At 31.2% G+C, this 19,000-nt stretch overlaps 1 protein-coding gene across 4 annotated transcripts in view; it reads right to left on the bottom strand.

The window, feature by feature from the left end:
* Positions 1 to 19,000, bottom strand: part of LOC145961331 (aminopeptidase N-like) — a 32,410-nt gene that overhangs the window by 10,833 nt on the left and 2,577 nt on the right. For all 4 annotated transcript variants that reach the window (XM_083081414.1, XM_083081412.1, XM_083081415.1 and 1 more), the window contains exons 3-7: positions 15,262 to 15,711; positions 6,249 to 6,429; positions 4,268 to 4,406; positions 1,326 to 1,407; positions 492 to 844 (exon numbers count right to left, since the gene is read on the bottom strand). In XM_083081414.1, coding sequence (XP_082937540.1) covers positions 492 to 844; positions 1,326 to 1,407; positions 4,268 to 4,406; positions 6,249 to 6,429; positions 15,262 to 15,711 — 1,205 coding nt within the window. The remainder of the gene's footprint in view (positions 1 to 491; positions 845 to 1,325; positions 1,408 to 4,267; positions 4,407 to 6,248; positions 6,430 to 15,261; positions 15,712 to 19,000) is intronic.

Here is a 19,000-nt window from a genome sequence, read left to right as displayed (position 1 = left end):
TCTGATACAATCTGAACAGAGGAACTTCAGATATTAAATCGATTTTATAAGTCGGACACAAATAAATGTCCGGCGAATAAACGAAAATGATCCATTCATTATCTATTATATTTAAGACAACAAGTTCAACATGCATGTAATATAAATAAAATAAAATTTTTAATATAATAAATATAAATAAAATATTACTGATACTGATTCAGACAGTCAATATTACTAATTCTTTCAGTGAAATGTTAGTGATTTACAGTGCTGTATTTATAACTGCTATAATATCAGTGACTATTTTCTGTTTTTTAGTAATAGTACACTGATTCACTTTTAGAGAGTAACAGAATAATTATCATTATATTCTACAGTCAATCATTTTAAATATATAACAAGTGAAAATGTTTAGATAATTTTTAGTAGCTTATATATAATTAAAATAATATAAAATTTTCCTTATATTATAAACATTATAAAGTGTGATAAATTTGTTACATATTTACCAGTTTGTTTTATGTTAAATAATATCCAGCCATCCTCTTTAAAAGTCAAACGTAATCCAAATTGTAGAAAATAGTTCAATGAAATTTTACTTGTACCAATAAAATGCTGCATAGTATACGTTATAGGTACGTCATAATTCGCCAACTTATTTAAATTATTTAAATTGTGCGTTGATACCTGTACCCATTCTACAGAAGAACTATATTCTCGTGTTATTTTCAATACAGGATAATATTTTTGTGATAATATTACTCTCCAAGATTTAATTATCAGCCATATAAGATACAAATTGTTTGCAGATTCTTGTGTGGAAGGATTCTCCATAATTTTAGCAAAATAGTCAATAGGCTTGCTAAAGTTACAAAATTTGTGCAAAATTTATTGTCAAAGTGTCAAAAAGTATTATAAGCAACATATAAGTATTATAAAAACATATAAAATTAACACAATATTAACACAATATATAAAATTGCTACGTTAATTATACTTTTTATTTAGTTGAATTAGTTATATAAATAATTATGTAATTAATCATATGACTTATAGTTTCCATAAATATTCGATATGCTACAGTTTAATTATATTTTAACTAGGAATAGCCTAACTTAATTATTTTTAAAAGATAAGTGTATGTGTGAATTGAAAGTTTATCTTGAATATTTAATGACATTGAAGATAGAAAAAATTGTGTATGGTTAATAATAAAGTATGAAAGATACGATGTAAGTTGAAATAAAAATAACTATAAAAGACTTTTATGATATATAATCAACTATTCATCATATTTAGTTTTCTGTAGTACAATAATTATAGTAGTACAGTATATTACTTACTCATCCCTTACATATTTGCGGATACTCTCCCAAAATATTTGCTCAGTAACCATTTGTTGTAACAAACGCAATACACCAGATCCTAATATTCTCAATATATTGAGAAAGAAAGATTAACATGTAAATATTAAATATATTTAAGATTATTTTATTATAATGTTTATTTTTAAACATATCTAATTTGGTAAATAAAATAAACTCTATATATATGTACACTACGTGTATATATATGTAATAAATGATTATTAATTATATGTATATATACAGGGTGTTTACAATTCGCAATTGAAATTTTAATAACATATTCCTGAGCAAAGACAGAGACGAAAATTCTGAGAAAAAATCAATAACAGATGACAGGTCGGTACACATGTAAATATAATTACGAATCCAAGGGCGCGAATTCTACACGATATCATTGGCAAGCTTTGATCGTTTATAATTCAAAAACTATTGTAGCCTCAACATTTTTGCATTAGAATTTTTGTCTCAGTTTTTACTCAGGAATATGTTATTAAAATTTCAATTGCGAGTTGTGGGACACCCTGTATATATGTGTGTGTATGTACAGGGTGTCCCATTTTAAAGGTTCCACCCTCATAACTTTTTTAATTTTGAATGTAGAAAAAAATGTTTCAGACAAAAGTTATATGGCTTGAAGAGGGCCATCAGATGGTGGCAATAATTTGACATTGGAGAGTCATTTGAAGGTCACGTGAAGGTCACCGTCAATTTTTTAAACGGAACTCTCTAGTTTTTATTACATATTCTTGTAGCTTATCTTGAGGGCTTTCCAAAACACTATAATAAAATATTTTTCCCTCAAGTACTTTTTGAGTTATGAGGCTTGAAGTAATTTCTTAATCTTACATAAACCATAAAATATCTAGTAAAATATTCATTTTTTGATTATCTTATCTTAATACTTTTATGTACAAAATAATGAAAGGAATCAATTGGTGTAAAGAAAACACATTTTAAGAAAAAATATGGAATTGTTAATTGCAAATTACATATTTTTTCTTCGAAACAACTATGTGTTTTCTTTACACCAATTGATTCCTCTCATTATTTTGTACATAAAACTATTAAGGTAAGGTAATCGAAAAATGAATATTTTACAAGATATTTTACGGTTTATGTAAAATTAAGAAATTATTTCAAGCCTCATAACTCAAAAAGTACTTAACGAAAATGTACTTAATTATAGTGTTTTGGAAAGTTCTCGAGATAAGCTACAAGAATATGCAATGACAAATAGTAGGTTCCATTTAAGAAATTGAAGGTGACCTTCATGTGACCTTCAAATAACTGTTCAAGGTCAATCCAATGATACCATCTTATGGCCCCCTCGAAACCATAAAGCTTTTGTCTGAAACATTTTTCTCTAAAATGCTTTGTTTCCGAAATAATTGCGTGCGTTAATTAAAATGGCTCACCCTGTATATATATATATATATATATACATATACATATATACATACATATATATACATACATATATATACACATATGTAGTTAAATATATCTGCTATATAATTATATACAAGGTGTCCCACTCTAACATTCATACTGTAATAACTCGAAAACATGGCTTTTGGAAAAAATATTTCCAATCAAAGTTGTAGGGTTTGAAGCGGGAAAGAGGATTATATTAGAGAATATTAGTTGGATCTTGGATGTAGATGTCAAAGTCATGTGTAAGTCAATTTAGTTTTTTAAATGAGGCGCTATCTTAATTTATCTATATAAAATGATTCCTCACATTATTCCATGTAAAGGTTATAAGAGTAAGAGCCAAAAATTTAGTGGTTTACGAGATATTTTATACTTTATATGTTGACAATTTTATCTAAATTATAAAATATCTCATGAAATATTCATTTTTCAATTATCTTACCTCAATATCTTTATGCACAGAATAATGTGAGAAATTTGCAACATACAGCTACAGCTATATTTTTTTTTTAAAAACAATTATGTGTTTCCTTCATTAATTTTAATTAATTCCTCATATTATTCTCCCCATTGATTGATTTAAATATTGATGTAAGATAATCGAAAAATAAATATTTTACGAGATATTTATGTAAAATTTTGACAATTTAAAGTATAAAATATCTTATAAACTACTCAATTTTTAGATATATTATCCTTATAGCTCTTTATGTGGAATATTATAAAGAATAGTTTCATGTAGACAAATTAAGATAGTCTTATTAGAAAGAACTAAGTTGACCTTAACATGATGTTGACACCTACATTCAAATGGTCCAATATACAGGGTGTCTGGAAATTTTTTGCAGTCCCGAAGTGTGAAGGTATATTGGCTCGAATTAAGAAGGAAGGTCCTATACATACTATTTTGCGATATTCACAATAATTAACGAAAAATTAATTAAAGAAGATCGGCCAATGCACGTGGCTAGAAGTATGCGGCGGCGAAGGCGGTCTCATTGTAACATAATGGTGGCGCGCAGCGAAGCGGGGAGGGGAGGAACAATGAGTGTGTAGACTTAAGAAATGATTTCAAGCCTCATAACTCGGAAAGTACTTAATAAAAACTAACTCAATTATAATGTTTTGGAAAGCTCTCGAGATGAGCTACAAGAATATGAATAATAAAAAATAGGGGGTTCCATTTAAAAAAATTAAGTTGACTTTCAAATGGCCACTAAATTCGACCTCTAGGTCAAAGTCAAAGTCACCATCAGATGTCCCCCTCGAAACCATATAACTTTTGTTTGAAACATTTTTTCGTATCTTTTAGACTTTACGAGATATTTCGTTGGCAAAGTTAAAATAGAACACCCTGTATATGTATATATATGATGAAATTATTATATATAAAATTAAATTTTTTGTCTGTTATTTTGCTTAACTTTTTCAGCATTCATATTCAAAAATTTACGCACAACCAATTTTTAATTATATTATCATACCTTTAATGTAAAGGGGATTTTCGACAGCACTGTTGAATGATGTATTATAAAGTGATGTATTATATTCAGTATCAAGATGATGGGATTCTTGTTCAAATTGTACCACAAACAAATCTATTACTCGGTTATTTGGGAGAACCTATAGAAAATAATTTTAATGTATTTACTTTGTTAATATTAGATATAACACATAGTAGCAATATGTACTAAGGCTGTTACTTTCTACGTATATGTAAAAAAAAATTTGTTACTTATTCTCTCTCTCCCTCTTTTTCTGTCTCTCCCCACTCCCTCTCTCCCACCCCATCACTCCCCTCCCTCCCTCCCTCTCTCTCTCTTTCTCCCCCCTCTCTCTCTTTGAATATGGAATAAATAATTCAAAAATAATATTAATAATAATAACAAAAATGGTTACACGATATCATTTTTAAATTAAATTTTTCTAGAATTATTTATATCATATAGCAAATATCTCATATAGCAAAATTATCTTATTACATAATTTCCATATGCATACATATGCTTAACTTTATAATAACTTTATATACAGGGTGTTCGGAAATTCAATCGACAAATTTTCGGAGATTATCGGGGGCACCATAAGAATCATTTTTTGCAAATGAACCTGAGGTCGGAAACGTGTCATTACATCGCTACGGCATACGGAATGTTCGAAAGAGTCGGGACCTCGAAATATCACAAAAAATAGAAGTTTTACAAAAAATTGTTTCAAACAAAAGTTGTAGGGTGTAAAAAGGTCTATTTACTGGCGCCATGTGTTTGACCTTGGATGGCGTTGCCAAGGTCACGACAAGGCCACCTTGAATTTTTGAAATGGAACCCTCCACTTTTTATTGCATATTCTTGTAGCCCTTCTCGAGACCTTGGCGACGCCATCCAAGGTCAAACACATGGCGCCAGTAAATAGACCTTTTTACACCCTACAACTTTTGTTTGAAACAATTTTTTGTAAAACTTCTATTTTTTGTGATATTTCGAGGTCCCGACTCTTTCGAACACTCCGTATGCCGTAGCGATGTAATGACACGTTTCCGATCCCAGGTTCATTTGCAAAAAATGATTCTTATGGTGCCCCCGACAATCTCTGAAAATTTGGCGATTGAATTTCCAAACACCCTGTATAATTTATGCAATCTGAATGATAATTTCTGTTTTATTTTATATCAGTGCTGGGATTTACTTGCAACTTTCGGCCAAATTTCTTAGCTTACGCCTACTGTTCCCCTCTTATCGCTCGTGCCGCTCGTAACTAAGGACCGCTCAGAAACGTGCGCGTCACAAATGTAATACGTATGTGTTCTCTATTGTTTATTAATAATAAAAATAATTATTCTATTATTAATTGCGTATATTTTCTGTAACAATTTAAAATATTTGTGTTTTGAAACGTAATTACAATAAAGAGAACTTAGATAGATAGATTGCCACATTACATTTGTGACGCGAACGTTCCTGAGGACTCCTTAGTTACGAGCGGCGCGAGCAGTAAGAGGGGAACAGTAGGCGTAAGCTAAGAAATCTGGCCGAAAATTCCAAGTAAATCCCAGCACTGTTTTATATAATAAAGATGTCGAACAAATGTAATATAATAGTGACTTTGACAAATAAAAGAAACACAAAAATATAAAAATATTTTATCTACGTTTGTTACTTGATAAATATAATATTTTTTTAAAAATTATCATTTTTCTTTGTAAATATAGAATCTTCGCATAATATTCTAATTCACAGAAAAAATTTATACGCTCTGATAAAGCTAAAATTAAAAAGAGCTTTTACATTATATATGTATATAAATATATCTTTATGTTTAACTCAAACCTTGCTCACTTGCAAACAATATAATAGATATGTATATATATCTCTGCAAACAATATAATAGATATGTATGTATATCTATCATATTATTTGTTATTACAAGTTAGCAAGTTTTGCGTTAAAGAATGATTAAATCAATTACCTTATCGGTGATATATAATTCAAGAAATGCGACAATAGCCTCATTTAATGAAGAGGATAACGACCAAAGTGGATTTTCATAATAAAGACATTCCTGTACTACTTTGTCGGCTATGAAGTGAGCAACTTTAATTTTACTCGCAACAGAATCGACATTCTCAATGTAGGTAACATCTGCTTCTCTGAAAATTAAAAAAAATGTTTGATAGAAAGCTTATTACTGTTAATAATTTTAGATTATTACTGTTAAAATGTTTTGTGCTTGCGAATTTAATATAATTAAATAATTCTATAAATTAAGATATTAATTATATATTAATGTTTTATAATGTCTGCCCGTATGAATGACTCACCACGAAATAATACGATATTTACTTTATATATATATATATATATACAGGGTGTTGAAAAAAAAGGGTCACATATTTTGATAGCAGGTAGTATTGATCAAAACAAGAAGAAAAGGTCTAATTAACATGGGTCCTAAGACTAATATCTTCAAAGATACAAGCTATTTTGTTATCTGAGCTCTTTGTCATTTTCTTATTAGTCGTGTCATCTTTAGAATGTAATGAACAAAGGAGTAGGGGAGAGTGGGGTACAATGGGGATATCTTTTTTCTAGGTGCCCTAAAAAATAAAAAATAAACAAAGAGAGATAAAGAAACAATTTTTATTTTAATATGAAATGTAATCATTTATCTTCCATAAAAAAACTGAAGTAAAGAAACTGAATGTATGATAACAAAATAAAAACTCTTTTTTTACAAAAAACAAAAAATTTTAATGCTGACTCAGCATTAGAGGAGGTGCTCTATGTGATTGCCATTCACTCTCACGCATCTTTCAGCCCTACGACTTAGAGAATCACGCACTCTCTCAAATACACCTGAAGATGACATGACTAATAAGAAAATGACAAAGAGCTCAAATAACAAATCTTGTATCTTTGAAGATATTAGTCTTAGGACCCATGTTAATTAGACCTTTTCTTCTTGTTTTGATCAATACTACTTGCTATCAAAATATGTGACCGTTTTTTTTCAACACCCTGTATATGTTTTTTAAATTTGATCGGTAAGGAATATGAAAACTTTAATATAATACGTTATTTAATTTTGTTTTTAATTTATAATTTTTAATTTTGTGATTATAAAATATATATATATATATATACCATGGCGCTTTCGGTGAAAATGTTTTAAACAAAAATTGTATGGTTTTAAGGGGGCCATAAGACGGTGTCATTGGTTTGACCTTGAAAAGTCATTTGAAAGTCACGTGAAGGTCACCTTCAATTTTTTAAATAGAACTTCCTATTTTTTATTGCATATTCTTATAGCTTATCTCGAGAGCTTTCCAAAACACTATAATAAAGTATTTTTTTATTGAGTACTTTTCGAGTTATGAGGCTTGAAATAATTTCTTAATCTTACATAAACCATAAAATATCTAGTAAAATATTCGTTTTTCGATTATATTACCTTAAATAATGAGAGGAATCAATCGGTGTAAAAAAAAAACATAGTTGTTTTTAAGAAAAAATATATAATTTGCAATTAACAATTCCATATTTTTTCTTACAAACAACTGTATATTTTCTTTACACCAATTGATTACTCGCATTATTTTGTAAATAAAGTATTAATGTAAGATAATCGAAAAATGAATATTTTACAAGATATATTACGGTTTATGTAAAATTAATAAATGATTTCAAGCCTTATAAATCAAAAAATACTTGAGGGAAAAATATTTTATTAGTGTTTTGGAAAGCCCTCGAGATAAGCTACAAGAATATGCAATAAAAAAATAGAGAGTTCCATTTAAGAAATTGACGGTGACCTTCACGTGACCTTCAAATGACTCTCCAAGGTCAAATCATTGCTACCATCTAATGGCCCCCTTCAAGCCATATAACTTTTATCTGAAACATTTTTTTCTACAATCAAAATTAAAAAAGTTATGAGGGTGGAACTTTTAAAATAGGATACCCTATATATACACATATATATATACTTTTATATATACATACATACACATATATACTTACACACACATACACACGCGCGCGCGCGCGCGCATATATATGAGGCATTCTTTCTGTACGGAAGACCCCCTGCTGTCCAAAATTAGTTTCACTTAAAAGAGGTCTATAACAGCTCAAATTAAAGGTCTTGAGCTCTACTTTCCAAATATGAGTGGCAAAATTGATTTTACACTATGGCGGCTCCAATATGACGGTCGAAACCACGTGACTTAGATTTTTTTGCGAAAATGTGACTATAAAATCGCTTGAATAGGTCCGATTGAGGTCTATAAGGGCTCAAATGAAAGATCTTGTACTCTACTTTCTATACATATGTGGCGAAGTTGACTTCACGCTATGGAAGATTCAATATGGTGGCCGAAACCACGTGACGTTGACTTATTTTCAGATAATGGATGTAATACTTTCAAATTACATATGATCAAGCTATAAAAAGTATCTGAATTGAAAGTCCCAAAATATTGGTCCGAAATTATAGTTCCCAAAATATTTGTCCCAAATTACAGGTCCCAAAATATTTGTCCCAAATTATTGCAGGGCCTGTAAGGTAAGGACAAAATGTTCGAATGAGATATATAACTCCCAAAATATTATGGCAAAATGTAGGTCTGAATAAAAATAAATAAAAATAAAAATTTAAAAAACAAGCTTTTATTTATTGAACTAAAAAATAGAAAATAATTTTCTTTACCGAGCCACCTATGTGTGACTATACATAGAAGCTTGGGGCGCTCAGGTTTTAAATGATTAAGAAACTGGATTTTTTTTGCTTGGAACATTTTGCTCCAAACATTAAAGCTTGTAAAAATGTCTCTTAGTTTATCGTATTCTGCTCGTCAAACCCTTTCATTTGATTCCCATGTCAATGGGGTTGTAAAGAATATGATAGTCCGCCATTTTGTAACGGCCGCCATCTTGGATTTACTAGTATATTGAATGTACTATATTGTATTGTCATCTGAACCAAAGCTGTGTGCAAAATTTCAGCATGATCGGATATCGGGAAGTGTTCGAAAAATCGATCGCCATATTTGTCCCTCACAGACAGACAGACAGACAGAAATCGAAGTTAAATAAAAGCTTGTAAAATTCTTTATGACAAATACTGGACCCACAATGGTCGGCCCAAAGCAGCAGTAGTAAACTGTAGACCCAAATTAAGGTTATGAAATGTTTAATAATAAATATTAGAGTATTCTCATAAATTGGTACAAAATTAATACATCTTTTCTATATCTTTTCTATTCGATAGTATACAGGGTGATCCAGAACAAACGTTTGTCTTTAAAAAAATAAATTGTCGAGTCTATTCTAAGACGATTTTCCCTTTACCAAAATTGTCTACGAGGCTTAATTTTTAAATTATTAAATAAAATAGTTTGCGAATTACGGAACGAGTACAAGAGGTAGACAGGGACGGCGCAACTCACCGTCCGATACAGGCGATCATGTGGGTCGCTCGACGCGATCAGCTGATTGCTGCACACGATGAGTGTAACAATCAGTGTGTGTGTGTGTGTGTGTGGTGTATTTATGCACGCGTATCCACACATGCACCGTACTCTCTCTCTCACTCTCTCTCCCTCTTTCTCTCTCACTCTCTCACTCACTCATTCACTCACTCACTTATTCTTACCTTAATAATGAGATTCTTCATACTGCTGATAAATAGCAGTGCCCAGTGTGTTGCACGATAATAATCGTCGTCGACGAGACGTCGTTTCTTCAACACGCAGTCTGACACATCGTCAAATAAGCGAAGTTTTTTCTTTCAGTATGAAGAATCTCATTATTAAAGTAAGAATAAGTGAGTGAGTGAGTAAGTGAGAGAGTGAGAGAGAAAGAGGGAGAGAGAGAGAGAGAGAAAGAGAGAGAGTACGGTGCATGTGTGGATACGCGTGCATAAATACACCACACACACACACACACTGATCGTTACACTCATCGTGTGTAGCAATCAGCTGATCGCGTCGAGCGCCCCACATGATCGCCTGTATCGGACGGTGAGTTGCGTCGTCCCTGTCTACCTCTTGTACTCGTTCCGTAATTTGCAAACTATTTTATTTAATAATTTAAAAACTACGCCTCGTAGACAATTTTGGTAAAGGGAAAATCGTCTTAGAATAGACTCGACAATTTATTTTTTTAAAGACAAACGTTTGTTCTGGATCACCCTGTATATAACGCCCGCTTAATAGCGTATGCCAGTTCACTAGTAAATTGCGCCGGATAGGGTAAATAGGAACCTCTCGAGCAAGACTCATAATGTATATGAAAAGCATTATAATTATTATAGTTTTTCTTGTTAACATATATTTCGCAGCAAATTTATCACCACTCTTTTTCAAGGCTATCCAACCAGTCTTTTTCAAGACTATCCATTCTTTTTCAAGACTGTCAACCAGTCTTTTTGAAGACTATCCAACCAGTCTTTTTCAAGGCTATTCAACCAGTCTTTTTCAAGACTATCGACCAATCTTTTTAACTGTCTACAGTTAAAATTCAAGAAATATTATCAATAATTAATATTTTGATCATGTCCACTAACAGTATTCGTCATTCTGATAGATGCAGCAATCCCTACGGCCTTTCCGGTCATAAAGGAAATAATTTGAGACCATTATCCAAGAGCTTACGTGATTCATTTCCCAATCTCTCTACTTATGCTAAAATTTGCAGTGATTGTAGAAAACGAAATGGTCGTAAAAATAGCATATGTTCACTTCCTTTGAACTCGGCATGCAGTGATTTATCACAATCTGTTGATCATGATATGGATGTAGATAACTCAATGGCCAATAGTTCAACAACCTCTCCTTCACCAAGAGAAGTTGAACTGGAAGATATGCTGAATGGTTTGAAAGAAAAATTCTCGATGCTAGAAATTACTGACCCTTTAAGATTGCGCATCCTTACAATCGCACCAGAAACATGGAGTGTCAATAAATTAGCCAGGAGTTCAATTGCAGCTGGAAATTTGCAAAAAAATCTAAAGAGTTAAAAGCCTCTGAAGGCGTATTAGCAGATACAACAGCAAAGAAAGGTAGAGCATTGAAGAACGTTTCAGTGCAAAAAATTATCGATTTCTATGAAGATAATAGCAGAATCATGCCTGGCGTGAAAGATGTTGTGTCTGTAAAAAATGATAATGGTCGCTCTTTAATTCAGAAACGTCTGCTTCTTTTAAACTTGAAAGGACTTCACACGACTTTTACAGAAACTCCTCCAGAATTTCCTGTGAGTTTCAGTAAGTTTGCTCAATTGCGACCGAAACATTGTATTCTCGCAGGTGCCAGTGGGACTCATTCTGTATGCGTTTGCACTATCCATGAAAATTGTAAGCTTCTCTTAGATTCCATCAATATCGCGAAACTTACCGCCAGTTCAAACTATCCAATAGTTGATTACAAGGATTGTTTGCAAAAAACATGCAAATAACATGCAAAAAATCTTATGACAAGTGCTTTTTAGGTGAATGTGATAAATGCTCTAACGTAAAAAATTTTACCAAGTATTTGCAAGATTTATTAGATGAAAGTAACATTTTTGAAGTTCAATTTAGTGCATGGACAGCAACTGATAGGTCAACTTTAGTGACTCAAATTCTTTCCTCGACAGATTTTGTAGAAGAACTATGTAATAAATTGGTTGTTTTAAGACCCCATTCATTTATTACAAAAAAACAAACACAGTTTTTCGAAACTATTAAAAAGAATTTGAAACAAGGGGAAGTGTTGATTGTTCTGGATTTCTCTGAAAACTATGTTGTTCAAGACGCATCACAAGCATTCCATTTCAACAACGACCAGTGCACAATATTCCCAGTAGTTTATTACTATATGCAAAATTCAGAGGTAACGCACAAAAGTCTGATATTTTTGTCTGATAGTACGAAACACGATACGGCTGCGGTATATACTATTCAAAAGATATTAGTACCGTATCTCAGAAACAACCATAAAGCTAAAAAACTCATTTATTTCAGTGATGGTGCAAAGCAACATTTTAAAAACAAGTATCAGATGATTAATTTGATACGTCATGAAGAAGATTTTGGCATTAAAGCTGAATGGCACGTACACGCTGCAGCACATGGTAAAGGTGCTTCGGACGGCGTTGGGGCACTATTTAAAAGAGAAGCTGCGCGACATAGTCTCTTGTGTAAACCAACGGAAGCAATTTTAACATCACAAAAACTGTTTGAGTGGTCTAAAACAAAGTTTAAGAATGTTATAACAACCTTTTATTATAGTGAGCAGGATCATAAAAAGACGAGCCGCTTTCTCAATAAAAGGTTTAGCAGTGCTTTATCTGTTCCTCAGATTATGAAAAACCATGCTTTTTTAGTGCAAAATAAAAAGTTATTAATCAAAAGGTTTTCAAGTGATGAAAATGCTTTAGAACTGCAGTATTCATGAGCTCTTCAAAATTACAAACAGATGTAAACTTATACCACATATTTTGCAACCAAGTATTTGGGCCCAATATTTGAAAAATATAACTTTAATCCAAACTTCTCAAGAGAAATGTTTAAAACAAAAACGATAGAAGGTTGCCACATTGAAGAAAACTTTTGTGCTAAAGAATCCAATTTTATGTAACCTGGAAGTATTATTGCCATATTTTTGAAAACAATAAACAAAAAATGGTTTCGGCCACCATATTGAATCTTCCATAGCGTGAAGTCAACTTCGCCACATATGTATAGAAAGTAGAGTACAAGATCTTTCATTTGAGCCCTTATAGACCTCAATCGGACCTATTCAAGCGATTTTACAGTCACATTTTCGCAAAAAAATCTAAGTCACGTGGTTTCGGCCGCCATATTGGAGCCACCATAGTGTAAAATCAATTTTGCCACTCATATTTGGAAAGTAGAGCTCAAGACCTTTAATTTGAGCTGCTATAGACCTCTTTTAAGTGAAACTAATTTTGGACAGCAGGGGGTCTTCCGTTCAGAAAGAATGCCTCATATATGTATATATACATACATACATACATACATACATACATACATATATATATATATATATATATATATATATATACATATACATATACATATACATATACATATACATATACATACATATATATATATATATATATATATATATATATATATATATATACAGGGTGTCCTAGACCACCCGTACACCCCTTTTCTTTCAAAAACTAAGCATTTTAGAGAAAAACGTTTACGACAAAAATTGTATGGTTTTGAGGGGAACATAAGATGGTGTCATTGGTTTGACCTTGGATGGCATCGTTAAGGTGAGGTCAAGGACACCTTTAATTTCTTAAATGGAACCACCTATTTTTTATTGCATATTCTTATAGCTTATGTCGAGAGCTTTCCAAAACACTATAATAAAGTATTTTTTCATCAAGTACTTTTCGAGTTATAAGGCTTGAAATAATTTCTTAATTTTACATAAACCATAAAATATCTAGTAAAATATTCATTTTTCGATTATCTTACCTTAATACTTTTATGTACAAAATAATGAGAGGAATCAATTGGTGTAAAGAAAACACAAAATTGTTTCGAAAAAAAAAATGTAATTTGCAATTAACAATTACATTTTTTTTTTCGAAACAATTATGTGTTTTCTTTACACCAATCGATTCCTCTCATTATTTTGTACATAAAAGTATTAAGGTAAGATAATCGAAAAATGAATATTTTACTAAATATTTTATGGTTTATGTAAAATTAAGAAATTATTTCAAGTCTTATAACTCGAGAAATACTTGATGAAAAAATACTTTATTATAATGTTTTGGAAAGCTCTCGACATAAGCTATAAGAATATGCAATAAAAAATAGGTGGTTCCATTTAAGAAATTAAAGGTGTCCTTGACCTCACCTTAACGATGCCATCCAAGGTCAAACCAATGACACCATCTTATGTTGCCCTCAAAACCATACAATTTTTGTCGAAAACGTTTTTCTCTAAAATGCTTAGTTTTTGAAAGAAAAGGGGTGTACGGGTGGTCTAGGACACCCTGTATATATACAGGGTGGGCCATTTTAATCTATGCACCCAAATTTCTTTGTACCTAAGACAGATACGGAAAAATGATTCAGACAAAAGATTTATGGTTTCAAGGGGGCCATAAGATGGTATCATTGGTTTGACCTTGAAGAGTTATTTGAAGGTCACATGAAGGTCACCTTTAATTTCTTAAATGGAACCTACTATTTGTCATTGCATATTCTTGTAGCTTATCTCGAGAGCTTGCCAAAACACTATAATTAAGTACTTTTTTGTTAAGTACTTTTTGAGTTATGAGGCTTGAAATAATTTCTTAATTTTACATAAACCGTAAAATATCTTGTAAAATATTCATTTTTCGATTATCTTACCTTAATACTTTTATGTACAAAATAATGAGAGGAATCAATTGGTGTAAAGAAAACACATAGTTGTTTTTAAGAAAAAATATGGAATTGTTAATTGCAAATTACATATTTTTTCTTAAAAACAACTATGTGTTTTCTTTACACCAATTGATTCCTCTCATTATTTTGTACATAAAAGTATTAAGGAATGATAATCGAAAAATGAATTTTTTACAAGATATTTTACGGTTTATGTAAAATTAAGAAATTATTTCAAGCCTCATAACTCAAAAAGTACTTAACAAAAAAGTACTTAATTATAGTGTTTTGGAAAGCCCTCGAGATAAGCTACAAGAATGTGCAATGACAAATAGTAGGTTTCATTTAAGAAATTAAAGGTGACCTTCATGTGACCTTCAAATAACTCTTCAAGGTCAAACCAATGATACCATCTTATGGCCCCCTCGAAACCATAAAACTTTTGTCTGAATCATTTTTCCGTATCTGTCTTAGGTACAAAGAAATTTGGGTGCATAGATTAAAATGGCCCACCCTGTATATATATATATATATATATATATACACATATATATATATATACATATATATTTTTAATTACCTATAAATAACAAGGCCCAGATTTATGATGCTCTCGTTTTCCGGAAAATCCGCAATTGCAATATGATTTATTTGCCAAGGTTTATTCAGGCGTTTCCATTTACCAAATAAGTATAGAGTTATATTTTGAACAATTTCGTGTGCAAATGCGCAGTGTATTCTACACCACATATCAACTTTGACCTTACTTTCACTTGGACCAGGCATGAGAGATAAATTAGCCCGTTCAACAAATACAAAATAATTAGGCCTTAGAAACGTAGTATGAAAATGTGTTATCATCGTCATATTTTTATCATTCGTTTCCATTTTTTGTATCGGTATATTTGATAAAACACTATAATTTTGATAATGTTCTATAATAATATTATAGGCGGGCAACGTATTGAAAGCAAAAAGCAAACGTGGAATCATGTGTTCAACCCCAATATTATCAACATATGTTACCAACCTATCACATTTAAAAATATGAATTAACGATAATAAATTTACGACAATTACATAGAATTATTAAAAATTGAATAAAAAGAAGATATATGGATGCAATTTATATATAAGAATAATATATATAGAAAATTATAGCATAGAGTTCTTCTTACTCTTTTGATCTATATCTTGTATAACATTACGTAATCTAATATTGATTTTGATAGTATTTTGACATTAATATAACGTAATGGTCATGAAATGTTTACTTTAGGACATACAGGTACAAAATAAATAATTAATATTTAATCGTTAATATTTTAGTATCAAAATTATAAATTTCAATAAAATTAAAATAAAAAAATATTTCGTTCAATAAAATTAAAATAATTTTCAATATTACACAGTATTAGAACAATAACTTCTTTTAATTGATTTTAATTACTACATTGTGATTATTGACATAGATATATTACCTAAGATGCATTCCATACATAATTTTATACATGTTAAAGAAACTGCATATTTTAGTAATAATTTGTTAAATGAATCATATATATGTTTTTAGTTGGGCGATTCTTCCAAAAACGATCATGCTTCGATTTGAGTCAAATTTTGTAAATAAGTTCCTTTTAGGTACAAAAGAAGTATACGAAAAGGATTTTTGGCGACTCGAAAATTGAGGCCCTTTTTCGTAAAATGAATATTACCTTTAGACAACTTGTTCGAAACGGTAAATATCTAGAAAAACGGCAACCTCACCATTGACCTTGGCTTTGACATATGTGATCAAGATCATGACCCTGAGTAACCTTCAATAAGTTTTAATTGATGGTGCAAACCTATGTAAAACCTTACTTAATAATAATCTTAATAAATACTCTTAATAAATAATCTTAATAAATAATCTTAATAATTACTTAATAATAACCTATATGAAACCGTACAATAATAGACCTCGTTTCGCGCTGACTCAGCGGTGATGTGGTGTGGACCTCGCTTCGCGTGGAAAGTTGCAAACCTACGTAGAACCGGTAAACCTGCATAAAAGGGGACCCTGCTCGTATGACTTTGACCTTGACATATGTTGTCAAGAGCATCCTCCTGGGTAACATTCCTAAAGTTTTAGCCGTCGGTCATTGTTTATTATAAAGTTATAGACAAAAAAAGTTTTATTAATTTCACAAATTTATGTGTACACACACACACACACACGCGCGCGCGGTGGATGCAAGGAAGGGCCTTCGGCTCCCCCTCCCGCAACCACCCCGCCGGTAGGGGCCGCATTGCGAAGAGTTCAATCCCAATGGATATATGCTGTAAGTTGTAAAGCGAGGTCCACCTTGCCTACTAGCGGGGTGGTTGCGGGAGGGGTGGCCGAAGGTGATGTGGTGTAGACCTCGCTTCGCGTGGAAAGTTACAAACCTATGTAGAACCTTACAAATTACCCTCAATAATAGACCTCGCTTCGCGCTGACTCAGGGATGGTGTGGGGTGGACTTTGCTTGGCATAGAAAGTTACAAACCTATGTTAATCGTATAACAATAAACCTCACAATGTACTAACTGCAGTGATTGTGTAGACTGAGGCTCATTTCGCTTCGCGATATTTTAAAATTAGTTGAGAAACACGCATTTATACACATCACTCATTACTGGCCAACTGACTCCGAATATTATAATCCAAAATAACTCAAGTAATGTAAACAATATAATACAATATATATGTAGTAACCAAAATAATCAAGAATATGACCATGACAATATATAGCAAAGTCATTTCGAACAAGCTGTCTAAAGGTAATATTCGCTTTTACGAAAAAGGGCTTAAAAAATGCCTTAATTTTCGAGTCGCCAAAAATCCTTCTCGTATACTTCTTTTGTACCTAAAAGAAACCTATTTACAAAATTTGACTCAAATCGGAGCATGATCGTTTTCAGAAGAACAGCCCTTATATATATATATATATATATATATATATATATATATATATATATATATGTATACCTATATATACAGGGTGAGCCATTTTAATTAACGCACGCAATTATTTCGGAAACAAAGCATTTTAGAGAAAAATGTTTCAGACAAAAGTTTTATGGTTTCGAGGGGGCCATAAGATGGTATCATTGGTTTGACCTTGAAGAGTTATTTGAAGGTCACATGAAGGTCACCTTCAATTTCTTAAATGGAACCTACTATTTGTCATTGCATATTCTTGTAGCTTATCTCGAGAGCTTTCCAAAACACTATAATTAAGTACCTTTTCGTTAAGTACTTTTTGAGTTATGAGGCTTGAAATAATTTCTTAATTTTACATAAACCGTAAAATATTTTGTAAAATATTCATTTTTCGATTATCTTACCTTAATACTTTTACGTACAAAATAATGAGAGGAATCAACTGGTGTAAAGAAAACACATAGTTGTATTGAAGAAAAAATATATAATTTGCAATTAACAATTCCATATTTTTTCTTAAAAACAACTATGTGTTTTCTTTACACCAATTGATTCCTCTCATTATTTTGTACATAAAAGTATTAAGATAAGATAATCGAAAAATGAATATTTTACAAGATATTTTTTACGGTTTATGTAAAATTAAGAAATTATTTCAAGCCTCATAACTCAAAAAGTACTTAACGAAAAGGTACTTAATTATAGTGGTTTGGAAAGCTCTCGAGATAAGCTACAAGAATATGCAATGACAAATAGTAGGTTCCATTTAAGAAATTGAAGGTGACCTTCATGTAACCTTCAAATAACTCTTCAAGGTCAAACCAATGATACCATCTTATGGCCCCCTCGAAACCATAAAACTTTTGTCTGAAACATTTTTCTCTAAAATGCTTTGTTTCCGAAATAATTGCGTGCGTTAATTAAAATGGCTCTGTATATAAGGGCTGTTCTTCCGAAACAGCCCGAACGTCCAGGGTGGCCCCGGTTCCGACCAGACTTTGGGATCTTATAGGAAATTTAATTCTGAACAAAAAATTTCATATAAACATGGGTCAAAAAATGCTTCCTTAAAAAGTTATCGTTCAAAAATCTCTCAAATCGTGATTATTTTACACATTTTTCCAAATATCATGGAAGATATGAGTCTTTTAACAAAAAGTACCGAAACAAAAGTTGTAGAAAATTAAATTATCTTTCAAATGAGATAAAAATGATTGTTATACGTTCCACAGGCGCGTGTTCGGTTATTTTATAAGAGAGGTGTTCTCGAAACTTCTGGAAATCTTGAGAACGCGATGTCGAGTCGTGAGGAGGTGATTTTTATTGTTTTGTATTAGAATTTGACTGTCGT

Source organism: Camponotus vicinus, unplaced genomic scaffold (genome assembly GCF_025532165.1).
Source record: "Camponotus vicinus isolate PSW18456_S1 unplaced genomic scaffold, iyCamVici1.0 SCAF_11, whole genome shotgun sequence".
Classification (NCBI taxonomy): Eukaryota; Metazoa; Arthropoda; class Insecta; order Hymenoptera; family Formicidae; genus Camponotus; species Camponotus vicinus.
This window is presented reverse-complemented; position numbering and strand designations above follow the sequence as displayed.